At 36.6% G+C, this 22,212-nt stretch overlaps 2 protein-coding genes across 2 annotated transcripts; both read right to left on the bottom strand.

Annotated features, from left to right (window-relative positions):
- Positions 1-678: 678 nt before the first annotated feature.
- Positions 679-2,370, bottom strand: LOC120133390. The gene is made up of 6 exons (XM_039149981.1): positions 2,225-2,370; positions 2,003-2,146; positions 1,472-1,558; positions 1,196-1,318; positions 990-1,097; positions 679-836 (listed from the first exon to the last, which is right to left on the bottom strand). The coding sequence occupies exons 1-6, from the start codon at positions 2,349-2,351 to the stop codon at positions 745-747; spliced, it is 681 nt and encodes a 226-aa protein (XP_039005912.1). The 5' UTR covers positions 2,352-2,370; the 3' UTR covers positions 679-744.
- An 8,772-nt stretch (positions 2,371-11,142) lies between these two features.
- Positions 11,143-20,821, bottom strand: LOC120133378 (aromatic aminotransferase ISS1-like). Its single transcript, XM_039149972.1, has 6 exons — positions 20,662-20,821; positions 20,305-20,411; positions 20,013-20,071; positions 13,464-13,572; positions 13,257-13,347; positions 11,143-11,378 (listed from the first exon to the last, which is right to left on the bottom strand). The coding sequence occupies exons 1-6, from the start codon at positions 20,765-20,767 to the stop codon at positions 11,143-11,145; spliced, it is 708 nt and encodes a 235-aa protein (XP_039005903.1). The 5' UTR covers positions 20,768-20,821.
- Positions 20,822-22,212: the final 1,391 nt, after the last annotated feature.

Below are 22,212 nucleotides of genomic sequence, written 5' to 3'. Positions count from 1 at the left end.
TGTAAAGTAGTATTAGTACAAATTTTACATTTTGAAATTTGAACAATTTGGAAAACAACTAGTAGTATCGATACTTCTCTTACCTTTAGTATCAGTACTACATGAACAATATCGATATTGTTCATGTAGCATCGATATTGTAAGAATAGTACCGGTACTACTTACCAGAAAATTGTTTTGTTCAAATTCTAGTTTTAATAGACTTTGAATTATTTTTGAAAACTTTAAATAAATTCAACTAAGTCCAAAAACATTTTACCTTAATTTGTTATATCAAAATATTATAAAATACGGTTCAAAAATCATATTCTTGTTGTAGTTCACAATTCAAAAATTAATAAATGACGTAAATATGTATTTGATATATGTACCAGACATCTTTTATCATGTTGATATCTAAAGAAGTTGTACTCTCAATTTGATACTCGAATCGGGTATTTTCTCCCAAGTTAATATCTAAAGAATATTTGAATTAAGCTTAGTTTTGATTGACATAAGCTTGACCGATTCGCTTCTTAATTGGCTTAAATTAATTATATCCTTCTTTGGATATTTAAAAAGAAAATTATAATTCTATATTGTTTGTTTTTAGCTTAAATTATATATTTTGATAAATCTATGTTTTAATTTATTTTTATAACATAACTGTGCTTTGTGTCCAGTTCTATTATCAGGTCCATGCTATTGTTTTGAAGGATAGAAGGGAAAATGTGTACAATATATTGTCTGTGATGTTTTTGTTCTCTAGAAGACTGATACTGTTAGGCAGGCTGCTACTACGGCTATCAGAGTCAGTCCGCAAAGAGTTCCCGAGCAGCTTGGCACACCCTTCAACCCTATTATATACATATGGTATTGAAATTTAGAGTATTAATACATATATATATATATATATATATATATATATATATATATATATATATATATATATATATATATATATATATATATGTGTGTGTGTGTGTGTGTGTGAAGCTTAAAGTAGTTACCGTTGTCATATGAGGCCGGGCTATTAGATGATAATGGTGGCGGTGGGGGTGGCTGTTGCGGTGGATTTACCGACAAATTCAACCCCTGACAGTCAGCTCCGAGGTAGCCTGGATGAAGAAATTCACAAAATTTTACACTTTTAAACTTCGATACAGAGTTTAAAACAATATAAAGAGAGTGGAGAAATGGGAAGAAGGCAACTTACATGGTTTAAAACAAGCTAGGCCAGAGGAATTAAACAAATTCTCAGAACCTTGGTGGCACTGGCAGATATGTCCAGTTCCATTACTCACACATTCCCCATCACCACACCAGACAAGATCACACTCTGTCAAAAACATATCAATTCCTTTAGTTGGAACTTGTAAAAAAAATGCACCAAAAATAGAGTAATTGAGTGTAACTTTCATGGATAAAATCGAGTTTAGGTGAGAATTAAATACTGATAAGTATGTATTAATATAACATATAAATATTATACGGCTAGTCTGGTTTGCTGTTGGTGGGAGAAAAGCTGGGGGAGGAGGCGGAGATGGAGATCCTTTGCCACAGTGAAAATCGATTGTACCTGCAATTGTTAAATTACCATTATTATTATGGTGTTAATTTTCTTTCTTTTTCTTGAGAAAAATAGATGCTAATGTATTTGACTATTTCCCACTATTTTTTTTTGGTAAAAATTGAATGCTAATAAAGATGATGAATTAAGAAGTTGATATAATTAATTTCACAAGCTTATCATGCCGATATTTTCTATGCTAATTAAGAACCAAAAGTTAGGCAGCTATTCGGCACAATGCAGGCCATAAGGGAACTGTGACATTGAAAAATGTTGGCTTATTTACACAAGTTAAAAAACGCTATTGAATTAAATTAAATAATTGCCCAAACCCTATCATTTTAATTATTACAAGAAAATAAAAAATAGAAAATATGTTTATTCTTTGTAATTTTCAGCTTCCTAATCAGTTATAAAGAAAAAGAAAAGAGAGGGTGAGAAAGGGAAACTGACAGTTAGGAATAAGACAAGAGGGGAAGGTGAAAGGACCAATCGGAATCTTTTTCCAACCAGGTTTACATAGGCAGTCAAATCCAAGCAGTGAAGCGTTGGAAGGCTGACATGTTCCTTGCCCACAATCTATAATGGAACAAACAACATCTGCAACATACATGTAAGTTTCCATAACCAAACAACAACTGAAGAATGAAGATGGATGTTTATGAAATATAATAATACCTGTGAATGGATCTAATGGTATATGTGAAGAAGTGGGTGTTACAGATACAGTTGAGGTAGCGAAAGAGAAGAAAAGAAGGAAAGAAAAGAGAGTAGTGAGATATTTGAGATTCAGATTGTCCATTGGTTTGGAATGGAGGAGTTAGTGAAGACAGTTGGTACGTATTTATAGTAATTAAAGCAGCAGCGCAGCCCTATCAACAGGGGCTTGCAGCTTTTGCTGACTCTAGTCTTTTTGATGACCTTGTACGTGTTGTACTTCTGGTATTTATGGCTATATGATATAACTGATATCAATTTTCTTTAATATTTTTTTTCTAACACCGTTTGATCAATATTTCTTGAAGTAGTATCTTTTCTGCTGAGTTGGTAAAGGTGCGTCCCCGGGGACGCGTTTTACCCGTGTTTTCGTTGAGTTGAATGCCACGTGTGAAAGGCGCACCCCCGGGGACGCGCCTTCACTGACTCGACTGCCACGTGTGGAAAGCGCATCCCCGGGGACGCGCCTTCTATTAAATGCCATAAATGCCCCCATCCGTTTTTCCTAACTACCCCTCCTCCTCCCCTATATAAACCCCCTCAACCATCCCTCGTTCTTCACACCAAAATCATATTCTTCTCTCTTATATAACTCAAATTCTCCAACTATTTGAGTTTTAAATTTGTTATTAGTGGTAAGAAATTTATTTTTATGTTAGTATTTTTTTAAATAGTTATTATTTTTTATATTAATATATTTATGTAAATATTATTTTTTTATTAAAATAATATTTATATAATTATTATTTATTTAGAATTATTAATTTTTTTTGCTAATTATATTATTTTGTTTACAGTTATAATGGAAAACGAAATGCTGTTGCGATTGGATATTGATCATATCTCCAGACATTTTAGCGATATGGTAATATTTTTTATAATTAATGTTAATATTTAAATTTATTTTTATTTTAAAGTTATTATGAATTTATATTAATTTTTATTTTTTATAATGTATATTATTTAGGATACTGATCGTATTTTAGAGACTTTTATTAAAAATCCACGTATACCGACATCGGAACGTATTTTGCCATATTTGGCTTATGCCGGGTTCGGGTATATTGCAACAATTATAGGCGGTTGCAAACTCGAACATGTCCTAATTTTTGCACTGATTGAGAGGTGGAGGCCCGAGACACACACTTTTCACCTTCCATGTGGAGAGGCGACAATTACATTGGAGGATGTCTTTATGCATCTGGGGCTTCCCGTCGACGGAAATATGATGTGTGGTATGGCGGATGGTGATTGGCAATCAATGTGCATTGATTATCTTGGAGCTGCTCCGCCAGAGTTTAATGGAGGTAGAATAGCTTTATCTTGGTTGAAAGCTAATTTTGAGGTTTTAAATGAAAATGCTTCAGAGGATCAAGCAAAGGCATGTGCTCGGGCATATATTCTACGAATAATTGGAGGAATATTGATGCACGACAAATCTCGCAACCAGGTGCATTGTATGTGGTTGCGGCATCTGATCGATTTTGATGAAGCTGGAAGATATAGTTGGGGCGCTGCAGTTTTGGCATTTCTCTTTAGAGAAATGTGTCGGGCGACGAATTATAAGAAAACTGCTATCGGTGGATGTCTTCTGCTTCTACAATCATGGGCGTGGTTCCGCATGCCTTTCTTATGCCCGATCGTGAATGAACCATACATATTCCCCTTATTGTTGAGGTAATTTTCGAACTAAATTTTGATTTAAATATTTTCAATTAAATAGGGTGATATTTAGTTTATATTATATTTCATAGGTGGTCGATGAAAAGAAAGGACCATAAAAGTATACCTACTGGGTTAGAGGAAATTCGTTTACTTATTGATACGAAAGCTGGGTCTGAGGTATGTTTTTAAATTTGTTTAATTATTAATATTTTAATTTAAAATGTTAGATATAATTAGAATATTTTATTTATTTGAATTGTATATTTATATTTCAATTTCAGTGGATACCTTATGCGAGCGATGAAGTGAAAGCTTGCATCCCACCCCACCTTAGTGAGTCATTAGAGGTATGGATATCGGTTATACCTCTTATATGTTATGCTATTATTGAGTGGCATCCAGTTGATCGCGTGCTCCGTCAGTATGGTTGTACGCAATATATTCCTGGAGCTCCTAGGAATTTAGACGACGTGCATAACATAGATAGACGAGGAAAGAAAGATGTTAACTGGGTGGTGAGACACAGAGATTAGATTGCGCTTTTGGAGAACTGATATACACTGTTGGCCTCTCGACAATATTACGCTGAAACTGGTCATATGGTTACGGATAACTATATGGACTGGTTTAATGAAAATGGGAAGCCGTTTCTACTTTCGGCGGAAGCACGAGGGGTTAACATTCCTAGGCGCCGAGAAAGACGTCAACCGTCTCAATATCATCGTCCCCCGACGCGTGAACGGAGAGAAGGCGCTACCGGTTCTGCATCAGTCCCACCACAACATCCTTATTCGTCGATGCCGCAGGGGTACATGCCCAGCCCTCCACTTCATATGCCAAGCCCACCAGTTTATATGCCATCTCCGCAGGGTTACATTCCGAGCCCGCATGGTTACATTCCGAGCCTGCAGGGTTACTTTCCTAGCCCGCCAGGTTACATGCCTAGCCCGCAGGGTTTTATACCATATGGAGGTGCATATACGACTATGTTTAATGATCCAGCATATGGTTCATATGCATCTTATTTGGCTGGTGGTGCTTCTCCGCAGACACCTCAATCTCCATCTGGATCACAGACATCGATGCCAATGTTTCCACAGTTTTCACAGTTCCCGGGGAGCTGTGGGATTGTTACTAGCACACCTCCAGGGTCGTTATTTTATACAGGCCCTTCAGCCCCTTCAGCGTCATCTACACCAAATGAAGAAAATGCTGCTGATGATGATAGTAAAGATGAGGAGACTGAAGAACAAGTTCCACGAAGAAATCCTCCACGAAATAGACAACCACCGCCATGTGGAACTCATTCGAGAAGACGACATCGGTGATCCAGTTGTATTTAATGTTATTTAAATAATTATATTTCATAATTTTATGTAATTTGATTATGTTATTTAAATGTTTCATGGTTGTTACATACATATTTTTTAATGTTATTTTTTATTCACATTTAACATTAAATGTTTGATAAATGTTTTTAAAATACAAATTATATTATTCGAAATTTAAAATAAAAATAAAAATAATATTATTCGAAATTTAAATTTAAAATATAAATTATAGTATTCGAAATTTAACATTAAATTTCAATTTAATATTCCAATTGTATTCGAAATTAAAAGTTATATTCCAATTATAGTTCACAATACTTAAATTGAAATTAAATTTATCCATACATATGATTTTATCATTAACATATATATTAAAACGTATACATTAAAATCAACTTATGTTGAGTTAATCGATCGACGGAATCAGCCAAGAGGGGGGTGAATTGGCAATTTATTCAATGTCACATTTCAATGCTCATTCCATACAATTTCAATGTCACAATCAACTTATCACTTCACATTTATTCAATTTATCCATAACATTTTATCTAATTTATTCAAACTTCACATAACGTTTTAATTTAAGTTATTCTTAACTTGCTGAACTTTCAAAAGAAGTTAAATTTTGGTTATAATTTACCTGATTTACTGATATATCTAGTGTCCCCGAGGGACATGAGTGACATAATAGGACAATGATAACATATTCTATGACAAAATAATGGAAGGCGCGCCCCCGGGAACGCGCCTTCAAGTCCCCTGAGAAATAATAGGTACTGATATGAATAATGTCCCCGAGGGACATGAGTGACATAATAGGGCAATGATAACATATTCTATGACAAAATAATGGAAGGCGCGCCCCCGGGAACGCGCCTTCATGTGAATAGTGAAATAATAGATACTGATATATCTAGTGTCCCCGAGGGACATGAGTGACATAATAGGGCAATGATAACATATTCTCTGACAAAATAATGGAAGGCGCGCCCCCGGGAACGCGCCTTCATATGAATAGTGAAATAATAGGTACTGATATATCTAGTGTCCCCGAGGGACATGAGTGACATAATAGGGCAATGATAACATATTCTCTGACAAAATAATGGAAGGCGCGCCCCCGGGAACACGCCTTCATGTGAATAGTGAAATAATAGGTACTGATATATCTAGTGTCCCCGAGGGACATAAGTGACATAATAGGGCAATGATAACATATTCTCTGAAATAATGGAAGGCGCGCCCCCGGGAACGCGCCTTCATGTAAATAGTACTCCGATTATAGACACTATTATTTGCAACATATTATAAACTTTCAAAACAAACTTCAGTTCACAAACTTTCAAATTCTCAAATTCCCAAACTCTAAATTCTCAAATTCTCTGAAAATGAGTCATCTTTCTGCTGTTTTTTTGTATGATGGACTAATTAAGGAAGCTGAAGAGGGGGTTATTTTTGAGTCAGATCATTATATCCCCTTAACCTTGAAGAGAAACATCACAATTGAGGAGTTAATCACAAAAATTTCGTTAAAGATTCGTGTAGCAGGCCAGAGAAGACTATCTTCACTTCAGTACAAATTTCCTACTGAACTTTTTCCGCTCACGTATACATCATTTCAGCTTTCAAACGATGATGATGTTTCTATGATGGTTGATGCTCATATGGGGAGTTCACAATCTCTTATTGAAATGTATGCCACTTTTATTGAGGTTCGTGCAACTCGTGGTCTCTCATATTCCTCTCACTTTGGCATTGCATATCAAACTGATCAAGTTGATAGCCCGACACAACTGATTTGTAATGATTTCACATCATTAATGGCGGATCCAACGCCAGATACCATGCCATCAAGTTCAATAGGAAGGCATTCATCTGCAACTGCTTATGATCTCAACCCACGTGGCTTCACCAATAATCCATATGGCAACATCTCTTCTACTTCAAGGGGCAGACATTCATCTGCCAATATTTTCGACTTACATATGAAAATGCCAACGAGACGACAGTCTATTCACATCCCACATGATACAATGGCCTCAAGTTCAAGGGGAGGACACGCAAGCGGGAACTTATTTGACCTCAACATTGGATTATCTGAGGAACCCTCATCTCCACCAGAAGAACCTCTTCGGGAGCCAGGTGCAGATGGTGCTGAAACGGTATTATTCGTTGAACCTGACTCACCACAGTTTAACGTACATTCTGATGATGACGAGGATGACGTTCCGATAAATACAACACCAGCCGAACTTCCTGCACATATGTATGAGGCTGATTATGATGCAATGTATGAGCCTGAATTTCCAGATTTTCCTGATGTTGGCAACTATGGACTTCAATCATCAGTCAATGACGGTAATTTACATATTGGAATGGAGTTCGCATCGAAGGAGGAAGCAATGATGGCAATAAAGAGTTACAATATTCGTAACTCAGTTCAGTCCCGAGTTGATCGATCTAACACGGAGAAATATGTTTGCTACTGCGTCCAACGTGATAACGGATATCAATGGATGGTCTGTGTATCAAAGAGGAAGAGGAAGAACAACTTATGGGAACTAACCAGATACAACGGTCCTCATACATGTTGTGCAACAGGTATAAACCAGGATCATCCCAACTTGGACTCCAACATTATTTGTCAAGCAATCATGCCAATTGTGAAGCAAAGCTCGCATATAGCTGTTGCAGTGTTGATTTCTGCTATACAGTCACAATATGGGTACACTGTCTCATATAAAAAAGCGTGGTTGGAAAAACAGAATGCCATTTGCAAACTTTATGGCGAATGGGATTCCTCTTACAACGAGCTGCCCAGTTGGTTTCATGTTGTGCAAAGACTTAATCCCGGGACAATTGTTGAGTTCGAAACTCAACATCATTACGTGAATGATCGAATGGTTCGCGATCACTGCCAATTTTACCGTGTCTTTTGGACTTACCCTCAGTGTATTAATGCAGTTAAGTACTGTAAACCAGTTGTCCAAATTGATGGTACTTTCTTGTATAGGAAATACAAGCAAGTTTTATTATTGGTTGTGGTCCAAGATGGAAACCGCAATATTCTTCCTGTTGCGTTTGCCCTCGTTCAAGGAGAAGACACTGAGTCTTGGGCTTTTTTCCTTAAAAATTTACGTTTACATGTTGTCACCAGGGAACGAGTATGCATTATTTCAGACCGAGGAGCCGGGATAAAAGCAGCAATGGACTCTTTGGGTACAATGTATAGACCTCCACATGTTCAACATCGTTATTGTGTCTGTCATATTGCTGCAAACTATTACGGAAAATACAAGAAGAACGATGAACGTCAGTTAGTCGTGCGGATGGGTATGTTACTTTTTCCCAATTTTTCTATCAATTTCTTATTACTTATTTATACTTCATATTAACTATTACATATTCCTAATGGCTTAGGTTACGAACTCTTACCTCAAATGTTTGAGTCGATGCTACAAGAGCTGTTTGGCAAAAATAAGAAGGGGTGCGAGTACATTATGGACATCAGCAAAGAAATGTGGACAAATGCATATGACGGGGGGTATCGCTATGGTCATATGACAACAAACTTGGCTGAAGCAATAAATTCAACCTTAAAGGGGGCGCGTCATTTACCAATCACGGCGTTAGTTAAAACGACTTATTTTCGTTTGGGTCAACTCTTTGCAAAGCTCGGTGGACAAGCTCTTACTTGGATGCAAAACGGACATATTTACCACCCAAGACTAGTAGTTGATTTACAGAAAAAAGTGGCTGCATCAAATGGGATGTTAGTTACAAATTTTTCTCGCACCCGTGAATTGTTTCGTGTAACCGAAATGCCACGTCCGCTGCAAGGGATTGAAGCTAACTCTTTCAGAGTTAATCTGCAAGAGAGGTGGTGCGATTGTGGTTTCTTTCAAGCACTCAAATATCCATGCTCTCATGTCATTGCTGCTTGCTCACATTCGCATTTGGACTACAAAAATTATGTTGATCCCGTATACCAACTTTCACAAGTATTCAAGGTATATGAATTTGAGTTTCCGCCCATAGGAAACGAAAGAGACCCAAATGAGATTCAAACTTGGCTTACAATTGTACTAGATCCATTGCTATTGAGGGACTCATGTCATCCAAAATCTACTAGAATACATTGTGATATGGATATTCGGGAGAAGTCAACAGAATAAAAACGATGTGGGCATTGTAGAAACATCGGGCACAATAGAAAAAAATGTCCAGCTCTGTTATCATCATATAACCTTTAACTCTTATGTAATTAATATTGTATTTAAATGAATGTTTTTGTTTCTAATAATTTAATGTTATTGCATTTATATAATTTGTCAATGTATGTACACCTAAATAATTTTTTTAACTTTTAAATACATAAATATATTTAATATATTTATTTAATATAATAATTAATATTATTAGTTATAATTTTTTTAAAATATAATAATAATTCCACCTTCTAAGTAGAGAAAAATATTAAATTAAACAAATTAAAAGTTATTAAAAAATTTATGTATACGATGACACATTTCATGTTCTGATTGGAGGATTAAATTTATTAAATTAAATTTTCAATAAGACTAATTTTATAAAATATGTAAGTCTTGAAGATTAAATATGTAATTATACTAATTTATTAACTTATGCATCAATATTTTCGTTAAATATTAATATGAGATGACTAGATTGATAACATTTAAATAATTAACTGATAAAATTAATAGATTGATAATCAAAATCAAAAATAATAATATAACCATATGTGTAATATTATAATTTCATACATTTTTCCTATAACTACAATAAAGTCAAAACTGGTTTTCATATATTGTTATATCATATTAATGTAGATAATTCACTCCACCTTTAACACACATTAACAAAATACATTTGATAATTCTTACATTATAATCGAAACATTTTACATAATATATTATTAATTTATAATAATAATAAAAATAAAATATTTATTATTAAACAAAATACGTGGCAGTCGAGCTGGCGAAAGGCGCGTCCCCGGGGATGCGCCTTCCACACGTGGCATCCAACTCAGCGAAAACACGGGTAAAGCGCGTCCCCGGGGACGCGCCTTTGCCAACTCAGTAGAAAGGGTGCTACTTCGGGAAATATTGGTCAAACGGTGTCAGAAAGGGTATATTAAAGAAAATTGGTGTCAGTTATGTCAAATAGCCGGTATTTATGGATAGTTCTACAATATCCCGTTACCCAAAATGTTAATTTTTATTTTAATATTTTTTTATAGAATTTTATTTAAAATATTATTTTTTTATCGTAAATATTAATTTTATTATTTAAAATGAATATTTTCGACATTAATATTTTCGGTAGAAAAATAATATTTTAAGTAACAACCGATATTAATATTTTCAGTAGAAAAAATAACATTTTAAGTATGAAATGTTAAAAAAATATAAATATTTCCGATAACATATTTTCTTAAAATTATATTAGATTGCATTTTCTTAGACATCTGAATTGAAATCAGACATAAATTTATCACTTATATGTATGAACAGATTTAGATAATAAAGCCCATATCTTCGAGTTGGTCTCATCCATCGTAAGAAAAAAATTGGGTGAAGTATTTGCATGTATTGAACATCAGTGTCTGCAATTTATACATGCATCAATGGAAGTACTTTTCCAGTGTACAGTGCTCAAACTGCAGCTCAAATTCTACCAACTCAGCAGGTAGATAGATAACCCTCCAATTATTCAAATAAGTTCTATAACTTTAAACTGTTGAATGGACAAAAATTCTATTTAAATTCAATGTAAAATTACAGTTTTTACTGCACCAATCCATGTTTTACCAATTCTTCAAATCCTTTCTTCAGCCTCTCTGCAGCTGCTCGGCACTCATTTTCCATCAGCCCGCCAAAGGAAATCCTCAAATGCCCCCGGTGACCCGCATGCACTCCCTGGGATCACAACCACCCCATGCCTGTGAGCAAGCCAGTGAACAACCTTGACATCACCAGCGTATTCATCCGGTAGCGTTGCCCACAAGTAGATTGCGCCTTCTCCACCCTGTACCGCATCTTCGCCCAATGGTGAGAGTGCTTCTATAACTATTTCCCGATTCTTCACGAGATCTTTGACTCGTTCATGAACCCATTCAGGTCCCACCTTTAACGAGTGAAGGGCTAGTCGCTGAGAAATAATGGAAGGCGCGCCCCCGGGAACGCGCCTTCATGTGAATAGTGAAATAATAGATACTGATATATCTAGTGTCCCCGAGGGACATGAGTGACATAATAGGGCAATGATAACATATTCTCTGACAAAATAATGGAAGGCGCGCCCCCGGGAACGCGCCTTCATATGAATAGTGAAATAATAGGTATTGATATATCTAGTGTCCCCGAGGGACATGAGTGACATAATAGGGCAATGATAACATATTCTCTGACAAAATAATGGAAGGCGCGCCCCCGGGAACACGCCTTCATGTGAATAGTGAAATAATAGGTACTGATATATCTAGTGTCCCCGAGGGACATGAGTGACATAATAGGGCAATGATAACATATTCTCTGAAATAATGGAAGGCGCGCCCCCGGGAACGCGCCTTCATGTAAATAGTACTCCGATTATAGACACTATTATTTGCAACATATTATAAACTTTCAAAACAAACTTCAGTTCACAAACTTTCAAATTCTCAAATTCCCAAACTCTAAATTCTCAAATTCTCTGAAAATGAGTCATCTTTCTGCTGTTTTTTTTGTATGATGGACTAATTAAGGAAGCTGAAGAGGGGGTTATTTTTGAGTCAGATCATTATATCCCCTTAACCTTGAAGAGAAACATCACAATTGAGGAGTTAATCACAAAAATTTCGTTAAAGATTCGTGTAGCAGGCCAGAGAAGACTATCTTCACTTCAGTACAAATTTCCTACTGAACTTTTTCCGCTCACGTATACATCATTTCAGCTTTCAAACGATGATGATGTTTCTATGATGGTTGATGCTCATATGGGGAGTTCACAATCTCTTATTGAAATGTATGCCACTTTTATTGAGGTTCGTGCAACTCGTGGTCTCTCATATTCCTCTCACTTTGGCATTGCATATCAAACTGATCAAGTTGATAGCCCGACACAACTGATCTGTAATGATTTCACATCATTAATGGCGGATCCAACGCCAGATACCATGCCATCAAGTTCAATAGGAAGGCATTCATCTGCAACTGCTTATGATCTCAACCCACGTGGCTTCACCAATAATCCATATGGCAACATCTCTTCTACTTCAAGGGGCAGACATTCATATGCCAATATTTTCGACTTACATATGAAAATGCCAACGAGACGACAGTCTATTCACATCCCACATGATACAATGGCCTCAAGTTCAAGGGGAGGACACGCAAGCGGGAACTTATTTGACCTCAACATTGGATTATCTGAGGAACCCTCATCTCCACCAGAAGAACCTCTTCGGGAGCCAGGTGCAGATGGTGCTGAAACGGTATTATTCGTTGAACCTGACTCACCACAGTTTAACGTACATTCTGATGATGACGAGGATGACGTTCCGATAAATACAACACCAGCCGAACTTCCTGCACATATGTATGAGGCTGATTATGATGCAATGTATGAGCCTGAATTTCTAGATTTTCCTGATGTTGGCAACTATGGACTTCAATCATCAGTCAATGACGGTAATTTACATATTGGAATGGAGTTCGCATCGAAGGAGGAAGCAATGATGGCAATAAAGAGTTACAATATTCGTAACTCAGTTCAGTCCCGAGTTGATCGATCTAACACGGAGAAATATGTTTGCTACTGCGTCCAACGTGATAACGGATATCAATGGATGGTCCGTGTATCAAAGAGGAAGAGGAAGAACAACTTATGGGAACTAACCAGATACAACGGTCCTCATACATGTTGTGCAACAGGTATAAACCAGGATCATCCCAACTTGGACTCCAACATTATTTGTCAAGCAATCATGCCAATTGTGAAGCAAAGCTCGCATATTGGTATGTTGTCTTGAACCTTGAGGAGTTGAGTCGAAAGGCCCTCCACTTCTGTGGGGTATGCAATCTGCATGCATCCATACAGGCTCAGATTAAGTGCAAAAAACAAGATTAGATAGTGGATACAAGATAAAAAAATTTGGCAAAATATAGTCCACAAATAGGATGATTTTTGTTAGTTACATATCCAACTCGCCATCCCATCATTCCATAGGCTTTCGAGAAAGAAAAGATGTTGACTATGTGATTTCCTTCCAAGCAGGAGTGTTTTAGATCATCATACATAAAATACCTGCATACAGGTTGTTATAAACAATATAGAATTACGATTTTCCACACCGCACACCAGAGGAAATAATCTAAAACCCTTGCTCAAAATAAATAATACTTAAACTGCAACTATATCCTGCATCCCATGGAAAACCATCAACATCACCACAAGAACTTGCTTATCAATTTCTCATCCTCTCGATGTTGATTGATCCCGCACCATCTATACATTTATTTTAACAAATTAATGCTCAAATCATAACCCAGGAGAAAGGAGAAATAGGAAAGGTATGGCCCCCAAGATAAGACTGCAAGCATATTTTCATTCAGAGTTTTTTAAGCTAAAACTGACATAATTCTAGCTGTAGAAATCAGAAATTTTTTTTTATAGGAATAGTAGGCCTCATTAAAACCCCCTTCATGATTACCTTCATGATTAACGGAATTTGAAAATAGTTCCTTAATCAGCGAAAGGAGGAAAAAAGTGCCCTAAGATTTCATTAACCTCAAATAATTACAAAGTAATACAAACTAATCTCCCTCAAGAGATACAAAACCAGAAAGAAACAGCCCTTAACAGAACATAATTATCAACCAATACCAGCCTTAGCTAGGACATCCGCCTCTATATTGGCTGTCCTACTAACCCATCTAATAAGACTTTCATAACCACTAAGCTTTTGAATAATGTCTTTAACAATTTGAACATAAACGACATGACATGAAACAACATCCTTAACCCAGCCAATTGCCACCTTATTATCACTCTCAATAATCAATCTATCTTTAAACTTATGGCGAATAGATTCATAAAAATCTAAACCCTTTAGGATAGCCTTCAATTCCATCAAAGTTGGAGGCCCCGGACCAACAGGCTCTTTGAAGGAGCCAAGAATCGAACCATACATGTCTTTCAGAATTCCACCTAAACCACTCCTCTTCTAATCACTCGAAGTAGCCGCATCCACATTAAGTTTAATAAAACCCTTTGGAGGAGGGGACCAAGGAAACTTAGTTAAAATCCGATTAGAATGGGACGAGTAGGAATCCACTAAGGGTTAGCAATAAGATCATCCTTGGAGATAGAAATCTGAGTTTCCTTAACTAGAAACCATGAAGCAAGCCTACACCTTGCTAGAAAGAAAATTTATGCTCGATCAAGCTTCCCTCCTTCGAACACTATAAAATTTCTGGTCTTCCAAATTGTTCATAAAACTACTCTAGGGATAAATGACCAAATAAGAGAGTTGGTCTTCAAATCATTCCATGCTAATATGAATCTTTTAGCATCTTCATGAAAAACAGACTGAAAATTCCAATAGCCCATGAATTTAGTCCATATTGGCCAAACAATCGAACAGGAAAAAAATAGATGAGATGAAGACTCTTCTTCTAGATTACAAAAAGAACACAAAGTATCATTTATGCCCTGAACATCTCTCTTAACCAGAGCTGTCTTCACTGCCAACTTCTTTAAGATAACTTGCCAAAGAAAAGTCTCTACTCTTGGAGGCAACAGGCCCCTCCAAACAATAGACTTCCAAAATTTAGCTTCTTCCGAATCGAAAGTACCCGAATAAGATAGATTGACACATGATTTAACAGTGAAAACCCTTTCTCTAGTACCCTTCCAAAACAGTCCATCAACAGCATTAGCAGAAATAGAAAAATTAGAGATAACAACCATCAAATTTGCCCATTGCTCAAATTCCCAGTCATTCAACTCCCTTCTCAACTGAACGTTCCAAAACCAGCCCCCTGAACTGTATTCCCCAAACTAAAATAATCTTCCAGTTTTGTTTACTGCAATAGAGAATAGTCTAGGGAACATAACCATCAACGGATGATCCAATGCCCAATTGTCTTGCCAAAACCGAATATTCCTCCCATTACCAATTTTATAACTATATTTGCTTCTGATACTACAGCCCATCGAATAAGTTTTATAATGATTACTCACCATAGATCTCCATATCCAAGAAAATTTAGGAGAAACGTTACTGTCAAACTGCATCAAGGAAGGGTCCATTTTATATTTGATGCAAAGCATTTCCCTCCAAATCGCCTTCCTCTCAATAGCAAACCTCCAAGCCCACTTTTCCAAAAGTGCCCTGTTCACCCCATTTAAATTAGGAACTCCCAATCCTTCAAAAAAAAAATTAGGAACTCCCAAGACTCCTTCAATTTTTTGTTTACAAACGTCGGTCCAGCTTATCCAATAGATCTTCTTTTTCCCATCTCCACCACCCCATAAAAAATTTGACATAATAGAATTGAGGGTCTTGTATACTGAAGCTGGAACCTTGAACATTGACAAAAAGTATATAGGGAGTGAGCATAGGACTGATTTAATTAGAACCAGCCTGCCTGCCAATGACAGAGAGGAGCCTTTATAGCCCGCTAACCTCTTATTGAAGCTTTGAACCACTGGATCCCACAGAATGTTAGAGTTTCTGTGTGGACCAAGAGGGAGTCCCAAATATTCTAAGGGAAAAGAACCCACTGAACATCCAATCGTAGCTGCCCAATCCTTAATTTCCTCTTGCTTTAAGTTCACCCCAAACAATTTACACTTCTTCAAGTTCAACTGAAGTCCAGAGATAATCTCAAACACTCGAAGCACCCTCTTTACATTCAAGATCTGTTTTTTCGACGCACCACAGAAAATAATAAGGTCGTCAACAAATTGAAGATGTGTTAAATTAAAATTCCTCTCCTCATTTCTAATGACCAAACCCGAAAAAAGCCCCTCTGAAACAGCCTTAAGTATCAATAAATTCAAGAGTTCCCCAACTATATTGAACAACAATGGAGACAAGGAATAACCCTGACGAAGACCCTTAGCCATTGGAATTTCCTCTGTAGGAACCCCATTCACCAAAACTGAAACAGTTGCTGAAGTGATGCATTTCGAAATCCAACCTATCCATCTAGAACCCAAGCCCATTTCCTTCATTATTCTGAACAAGATAGGCCAGGTTAGAGTATCATATGCCTTCTTGAAATCAGCTTTAAAAACACATCTTTTAAACCATTTTTCCTCCAAAAGTCAATCCCTTCATTGGCTATAAGGGAACAGTCCAAGATTTGGCGACCGAGGATAAAAGCGAATTGACTTGGACTGATCAAATCTGAAATGCAGCTCCGAAGTCTCCTTGACAGACATTTAGAGAGTATCTTGTACAAACCGCCAACTAAGCTTATAGGTCTAAAATCATCCAGACCACCAATGTTTAAAATCTTTGGAATAAGAATGATGAATGTGTGATTTATTCCATGTTCCCATTCCTTCCCCAAGTAAAAATTATGAAAGAATTTCATAATATATTCCTTAAGGACCTGCCAAAACCTCTTGAAAAACCCCAGATTAAAGCCATCAGGACCCGGAGTTTTATTACCACCACAAGACTTCACAATATCCCAAACTTCCTCCTCTGAAAATTCATGCTCTAAGAATTGATTCTTCTCAAAAGAAATTCTAGTAAAATCCAATTTTAAATCATCAATTTCTAAAGTAGTTCGGTTATTGTAGATCTTAAAAAAATAATCCTTTACTATGGCCTTAATTGCAGTTGGGTTACAGCTGTTTCTCCTCTGAAATTTAGTGCAACCAGAGCATTCCTCTTGTTCCTAACCGTAGCACAGGTATGGAAGTATTTAGTATTGCGATCCCCATCTTCAATTCATTTAGATCTCGAGTACTGAAACCAAATCTGCTCCTGGATCTTGTGAAGTTTCCATAATTCTGCTCTATAATTTTCCAACTCTGTTAATACCTCATTGTCTACAGCACCTTGCTTCTGTTGGATATCAGCCTCTATCAACGAAATTTTCTTCTCTAACTCATAAATCAAGGCTCCTGGATACTTATCTCTGTTTCCAGACCACTTCTTAATTGCATGTTTGGTGTTCCTTAACAAACTAAAAGCGCCTGCCTTCTTCTGACTTTCCTTACCACTCTAAATAGAAGAAACAACCAGATCCTCAAAATCCTCCTCATCCATCAAATAGTTGAATAATCTAAAAGGTTTTTTACCCCAGTCCACTCCTTTATTCTCCAAAACTATAGAATTATGATCTGACAATGATCTTGGTAGAAGAGACTACAAAATGCCCGGAAACAACTCTAGAAAATGACAATCAATCAAAAAACGATCCAATCTTACAAAAGTGGGATTCTCTTGGTTATTACACCAAGTGAACCTACCCCCATTCATAGGAATATCAATTAAGCCCGTATGCAGAATGAACTCATTAAAGATCTCCATTGAACTCCTACTTTGACCCCTGCCCAATTTCTCATCTTCTTGTAAATAGACATTGAAATCCCCTCCCACACAAACGGGATAATTCTGTCCACTAAGAAAACTGCTTAATTCTTCAAAAAAAACCAGATTTCTCCTCCTCCACTGCTGGACCGTAAACATTGATAAAACCACAACTGAAATTATTATTCCGAAATTTACCAAAAGTAGCTATAAATCTCCTGCTAATAAACTGACTCTCCAACTCAAAAAACATTGTCATCCCAACAGAACAACAGACCCCCCGCTAATCCAACTGAAGGAGATTCCAAAACTCATTTTAGCTTATTAATTCCACTTCTCCTAAAAAAATACCTCTTAAGTTTCTCAATCTTAGTTTCTTGCAGCCAAAGAAAAGTAGGATTTAAGCTAGTGACTAAATTCTGAACAACCCTCTTTTTTTCATTTTTCCCCAAGCCCCTAACATTCCATGAACATATTACTAACTTTGACATCTTCATAAAAGGAAATAGGTACAAACAAAACCCTCAATCAACCAAACCTTGATTAACCCCATTCAAGCCTTTCTCTAAAGCTATGATTTTATCCAAAAAGGCTTCTTTCCCTTCCTTAAAAGACACCCCAAAAGCTTACTAACCTCCCAAGTTTCTACAGTTTCTTTCAATAAAATCGAGAAAGCTGAGGAGGATGTTGTATCAATGCTCACCTGGTCAAGGGCTTCTCGATATAGAATCCTTTTAGTTTTTCTCTTCCTTCTAATTAACAAACCAGATTTGGATCTTAAGCATTCACCTTCTGAAAAGTAACCTTCAATCTCCCTCTCTACGCTCCCATCCCCAGAACCATTATCAATGCGAGGAATAAGACTCCCATCAGCAATGTGCTCTGCTGATAAACAAAGCTGATTTTTAGTACTGGAATCCACATCCAACTTCCTCTGCGTAACTATGATACCATCTGTTTCAGACGAGATGTTCAACAAATCCCAATACCAATATCTTCTTTCCCTCGACCTGCTATATACCCTTTTGCAACTGCTCAATCTTCTAGTTTCCAACACATTACTCTCTGTTGTGAACATTCTTCTAGAACGATGTAACCGCCTCCCCCTTGAGTTGATTCCTAAATTAGTTGAGACCAGTTCAACCAGCCTTAAGTTTTCTTCTTCGGACTCTATTTCTGCACTAACTGGCTTCTCTACAATTGGGCTCGTCTCCAATACATTAAACACTTTCCTATTTTTTTCTGGTAAATTAAGGTTCTCAACCAATTCCCCAAACTTATTAATTGTAAATGCTGGCCCAGAAATGAAACCCGAAAAGTATTTTGACCCAGACTGCCCAGAGTTTTCAGAATGGGCCTGAGATCCATCAGCCGAATAATTTTAACTTCTAATCCCTAAACCTGCATACTCACCAACTTTTAAACTCCCAACAGTCTGACTTTCTGACAGACCACATTTAATATCTTTCCTATCTAAGGAAAGTCTTGCTAGTTGTCTGTCCTCACTAGCTCTTCCAGAAACACGATACACTCCCTGGTCAATCCAATTGTCCACTGACAGACGATTTTTCCCTGCTGCACAAGTCTCACCTTCCCCATGATTTGACAACAATCTGTCTTCATTATTCTCAGACATAATCTCTTCAAAAAATGCCTCACCGGAATCCTCAACCGGAAAATTACTGAAAAACGAACTTGAATACTCACTTGCTGATCCAATCTTGATACTTACTTTGAATGATCTTCCATACGATCCAAGAGTGATCACCTCTGGAACATCAAAGGGACTTGCCACCCTCAATAAAATTCTTGCCATTGTGAGGTCTTCTCTTTTCCTTGTACTATCATGAATACCTACCACATTGCCGCGTCTACCAGCCAACTTCTTGAAGAAATATTCATTCCAACATAACAAAGGGAACCCCTTTTAATTCTGCCATGCAGAAGGCCATTGGAACTCTGGTTTCATTCAGTAAAGGTTCCACTCGTTCAAACCACTGTTTTAAAACCTCTTCCTTGTTGCTCCATAACTCCATGCGATAAATTTTCCTTACTTCATGAAAAATCTAAATCCTTAGAGCCTCAAAGTGTCGTATTGTTCAATTATTGGAATTCAACATCTACGTCAGGATGTGTGGCTTTCGTGAAATATAACAAAAATTTATCGCATGGAATGCATCTATAAGAGACTTACTCGAATGTATTATCTACAGCAAGCCAGCAACCAGCATTTTTGCATATGTCTGAGATCCTTTATCAAGAGAGAAAGAAGATGACAAAAAAAAGAAAATAGTTGAGAATTTTAAAATAAAACAAGAAATTGAACCAGTTATTCCAGAAAGCATGGCGTACAGGAGGAAACATACATATTTACAATCTGTAGACAAATATATCCTGTGTATGCGTGTTCACACACCCACCGGCACTGGCAAATAGACACAGAGACTCAAACACAAAGGGGGAAAGAGAGAGAGAGAGAGAGAGACCTTAAGTAGCGGCTCGGGAATGTAGGTACCAGATGGGTTGCCAGGATTAACAACAGTAACAACCTTTGGGACAGGCTTAGTTTCCAGCAATGTCTTTTCTAACCAGTCTGAAAATTAAGACAACACTGTTAAGTCATTTAAAACACACACGTAAACCTTTTGCCCTTATATCACTTAATTGTAATGTTCACAAGCTCCTCAACTGAAATCAACCAATTTTGTAGTTACAAATGTATACGACAGACAAGAGAGGAACAACAGCAAACCGAAAGGAATTACTCTACCCCCAAAACCAATGCAGCAGCTTCAATAAAGAATTGAAGGGCTATTTAATGAATAACTTATCATGACCCGCACCGGCATCCGGATAAAGAGTCTTTTGATCACCAGGACCCACTAATATCTTAGTGATGCCTGTCATGTGGAAGGACATATAGGCATTGAAATAGTATGGAGAAAACATGAAAACCGAATCCCCCGCATCACACAACGTAAGAACCAGATTCACAAATGCCTGTTAAAGAGACGAATAAAAGGTAGATTAAGCTGGCCTGAGAGATATTCTACATTTGACTAACAATAGAAAACATATGTTTAATGTTTAAACCAACAGTAGAATAAAATTATCATCCATTGCACAACACAAAAGAAGCACCGCACCTATTATGCAAAAAATATGATCACATAAAGCTAGAAAACTGAGAAACTGTTTGGAAGGGGTATATATGCAGAATTAAGCATCTAGCCTCTTCTACAAGTAACCTAATGCAAAGTGATACAATGCACATAGCAACTAATTAGTCGCAAATTGCAGACAACACCTTCAACAGAACAAACAACAGAAATTTTAGAAGGTGCTACAGGTTAGCTGATTTGCTCCTGCTGTGACCATCACCGAAGACTTGTGCAAATTATTCTCTGGACACAACTGCATAAAAAAAATAAAGGGAATCATTTTACAGCGTACTTTTACTACTTTCCAGTTAAAATGAACACGGGTGTAGAGTATAAATTTCAGCATCGCATCAATAACATTGGTTATTAACAATATATGTGAAAATGGTGTATAAGATGGCAATGACTTCAACATTTCTATGAACCTAGATTAATATTTCAAAGTAATATGAGAGCTGTTAAAGAGGAAACTTATACAAAACAGAGCCATTGATGAAAGTAACAACTAAGAAGGAATTTAGCCAAGTTAAATAATTGGACCAATGTTTGATAGTCTTGAGAAGAAAAACCGGTCGAGAAAATGAACAGACTTGGGTAAGTCAATCAAGACTGAACACACATCAAACAAGACAAGGCGAATAGGGAAGCTCAACCTGAATCTTTTATAACTTAGGATAAAATTTAGGGCAGAGTCCAAACTCACAAACACATAAATATAGAAAGATGCAACTACAATGAAAAATCATCTTTATTGTGTCTTGTTTTCTATGGCAATCTATCCTGTTCCAAGCAAATTTTAACAAATACCTATGATTAAAAACATCTTTGAGCTTTATTCTTTCTTTCTCCAAGAACTCATTTTTTCACGTACATTTTCGAAATATACATCCACTTGCAAACATCACAGTCCTGTTAAGTAATTTTTTTTAATCATAAGCATTTAGAGGGTAGGAAAACTCAATTCATATACTACATATGCATAGCAGATATTAATAATAATTTATTACTCCCACAAGATGGAAACATAAAAGCAATACAAAAATCTTGACTTGGCCTGCCCATAGGCAAATTAAACCACTAGAATGAAGCTTGGTTTAGCCAGCAATACAAGGTGAGTGTCGGATGTAGGTGTGTGTCCAATACAGTTATGCTCAATTTTTTCTAAGTTTTTCTTTTCTCCATATATTTGGAAAACTGTAACCAAATACCATGTTTAAAAATGTGTCAAACACA

The sequence above is a fragment of the Hibiscus syriacus genome, unplaced genomic scaffold, assembly GCF_006381635.1.
Source record: "Hibiscus syriacus cultivar Baekdansim isolate YM2019G1 unplaced genomic scaffold, ASM638163v2 tig00110579_pilon, whole genome shotgun sequence".
Taxonomy (NCBI): Eukaryota; Viridiplantae; Streptophyta; class Magnoliopsida; order Malvales; family Malvaceae; genus Hibiscus; species Hibiscus syriacus.
Note: the sequence above shows the minus strand (reverse complement) of the source record. Positions and strands in the feature narration are given on the sequence as shown.

Bases quoted from the DNA above. Each gene is read 5' to 3' on its own strand.
- LOC120133378 (XM_039149972.1), bottom strand. From the start codon at position 20,767: ATGTTTTCTCCATACTATTTCAATGCCTATATGTCCTTCCACATGACA. The intron at 20,072-20,304 runs GTCTCTCTCTCT...CTCTCTTGATAA, and splicing joins TTCCCGAGCCGCTACTTAAG to AGGATCTCAGACATATGCAA. The intron at 13,348-13,463 runs GTAACTAACAAA...GGATGCATGCAG, and splicing joins TGGGATGGCGAGTTGGATAT to ATTGCATACCCCACAGAAGT.
- LOC120133390 (XM_039149981.1), bottom strand. From the start codon at position 2,351: ATGGACAATCTGAATCTCAAATATCTCACTACTCTCTTTTCTTTCCTT. The intron at 1,559-2,002 runs GTCAGTTTCCCT...TAACAATTGCAG, and splicing joins CTCTTGTCTTATTCCTAACT to GTACAATCGATTTTCACTGT. The intron at 1,319-1,471 runs GTATAATATTTA...TGTTTTTGACAG, and splicing joins AACAGCAAACCAGACTAGCC to AGTGTGATCTTGTCTGGTGT.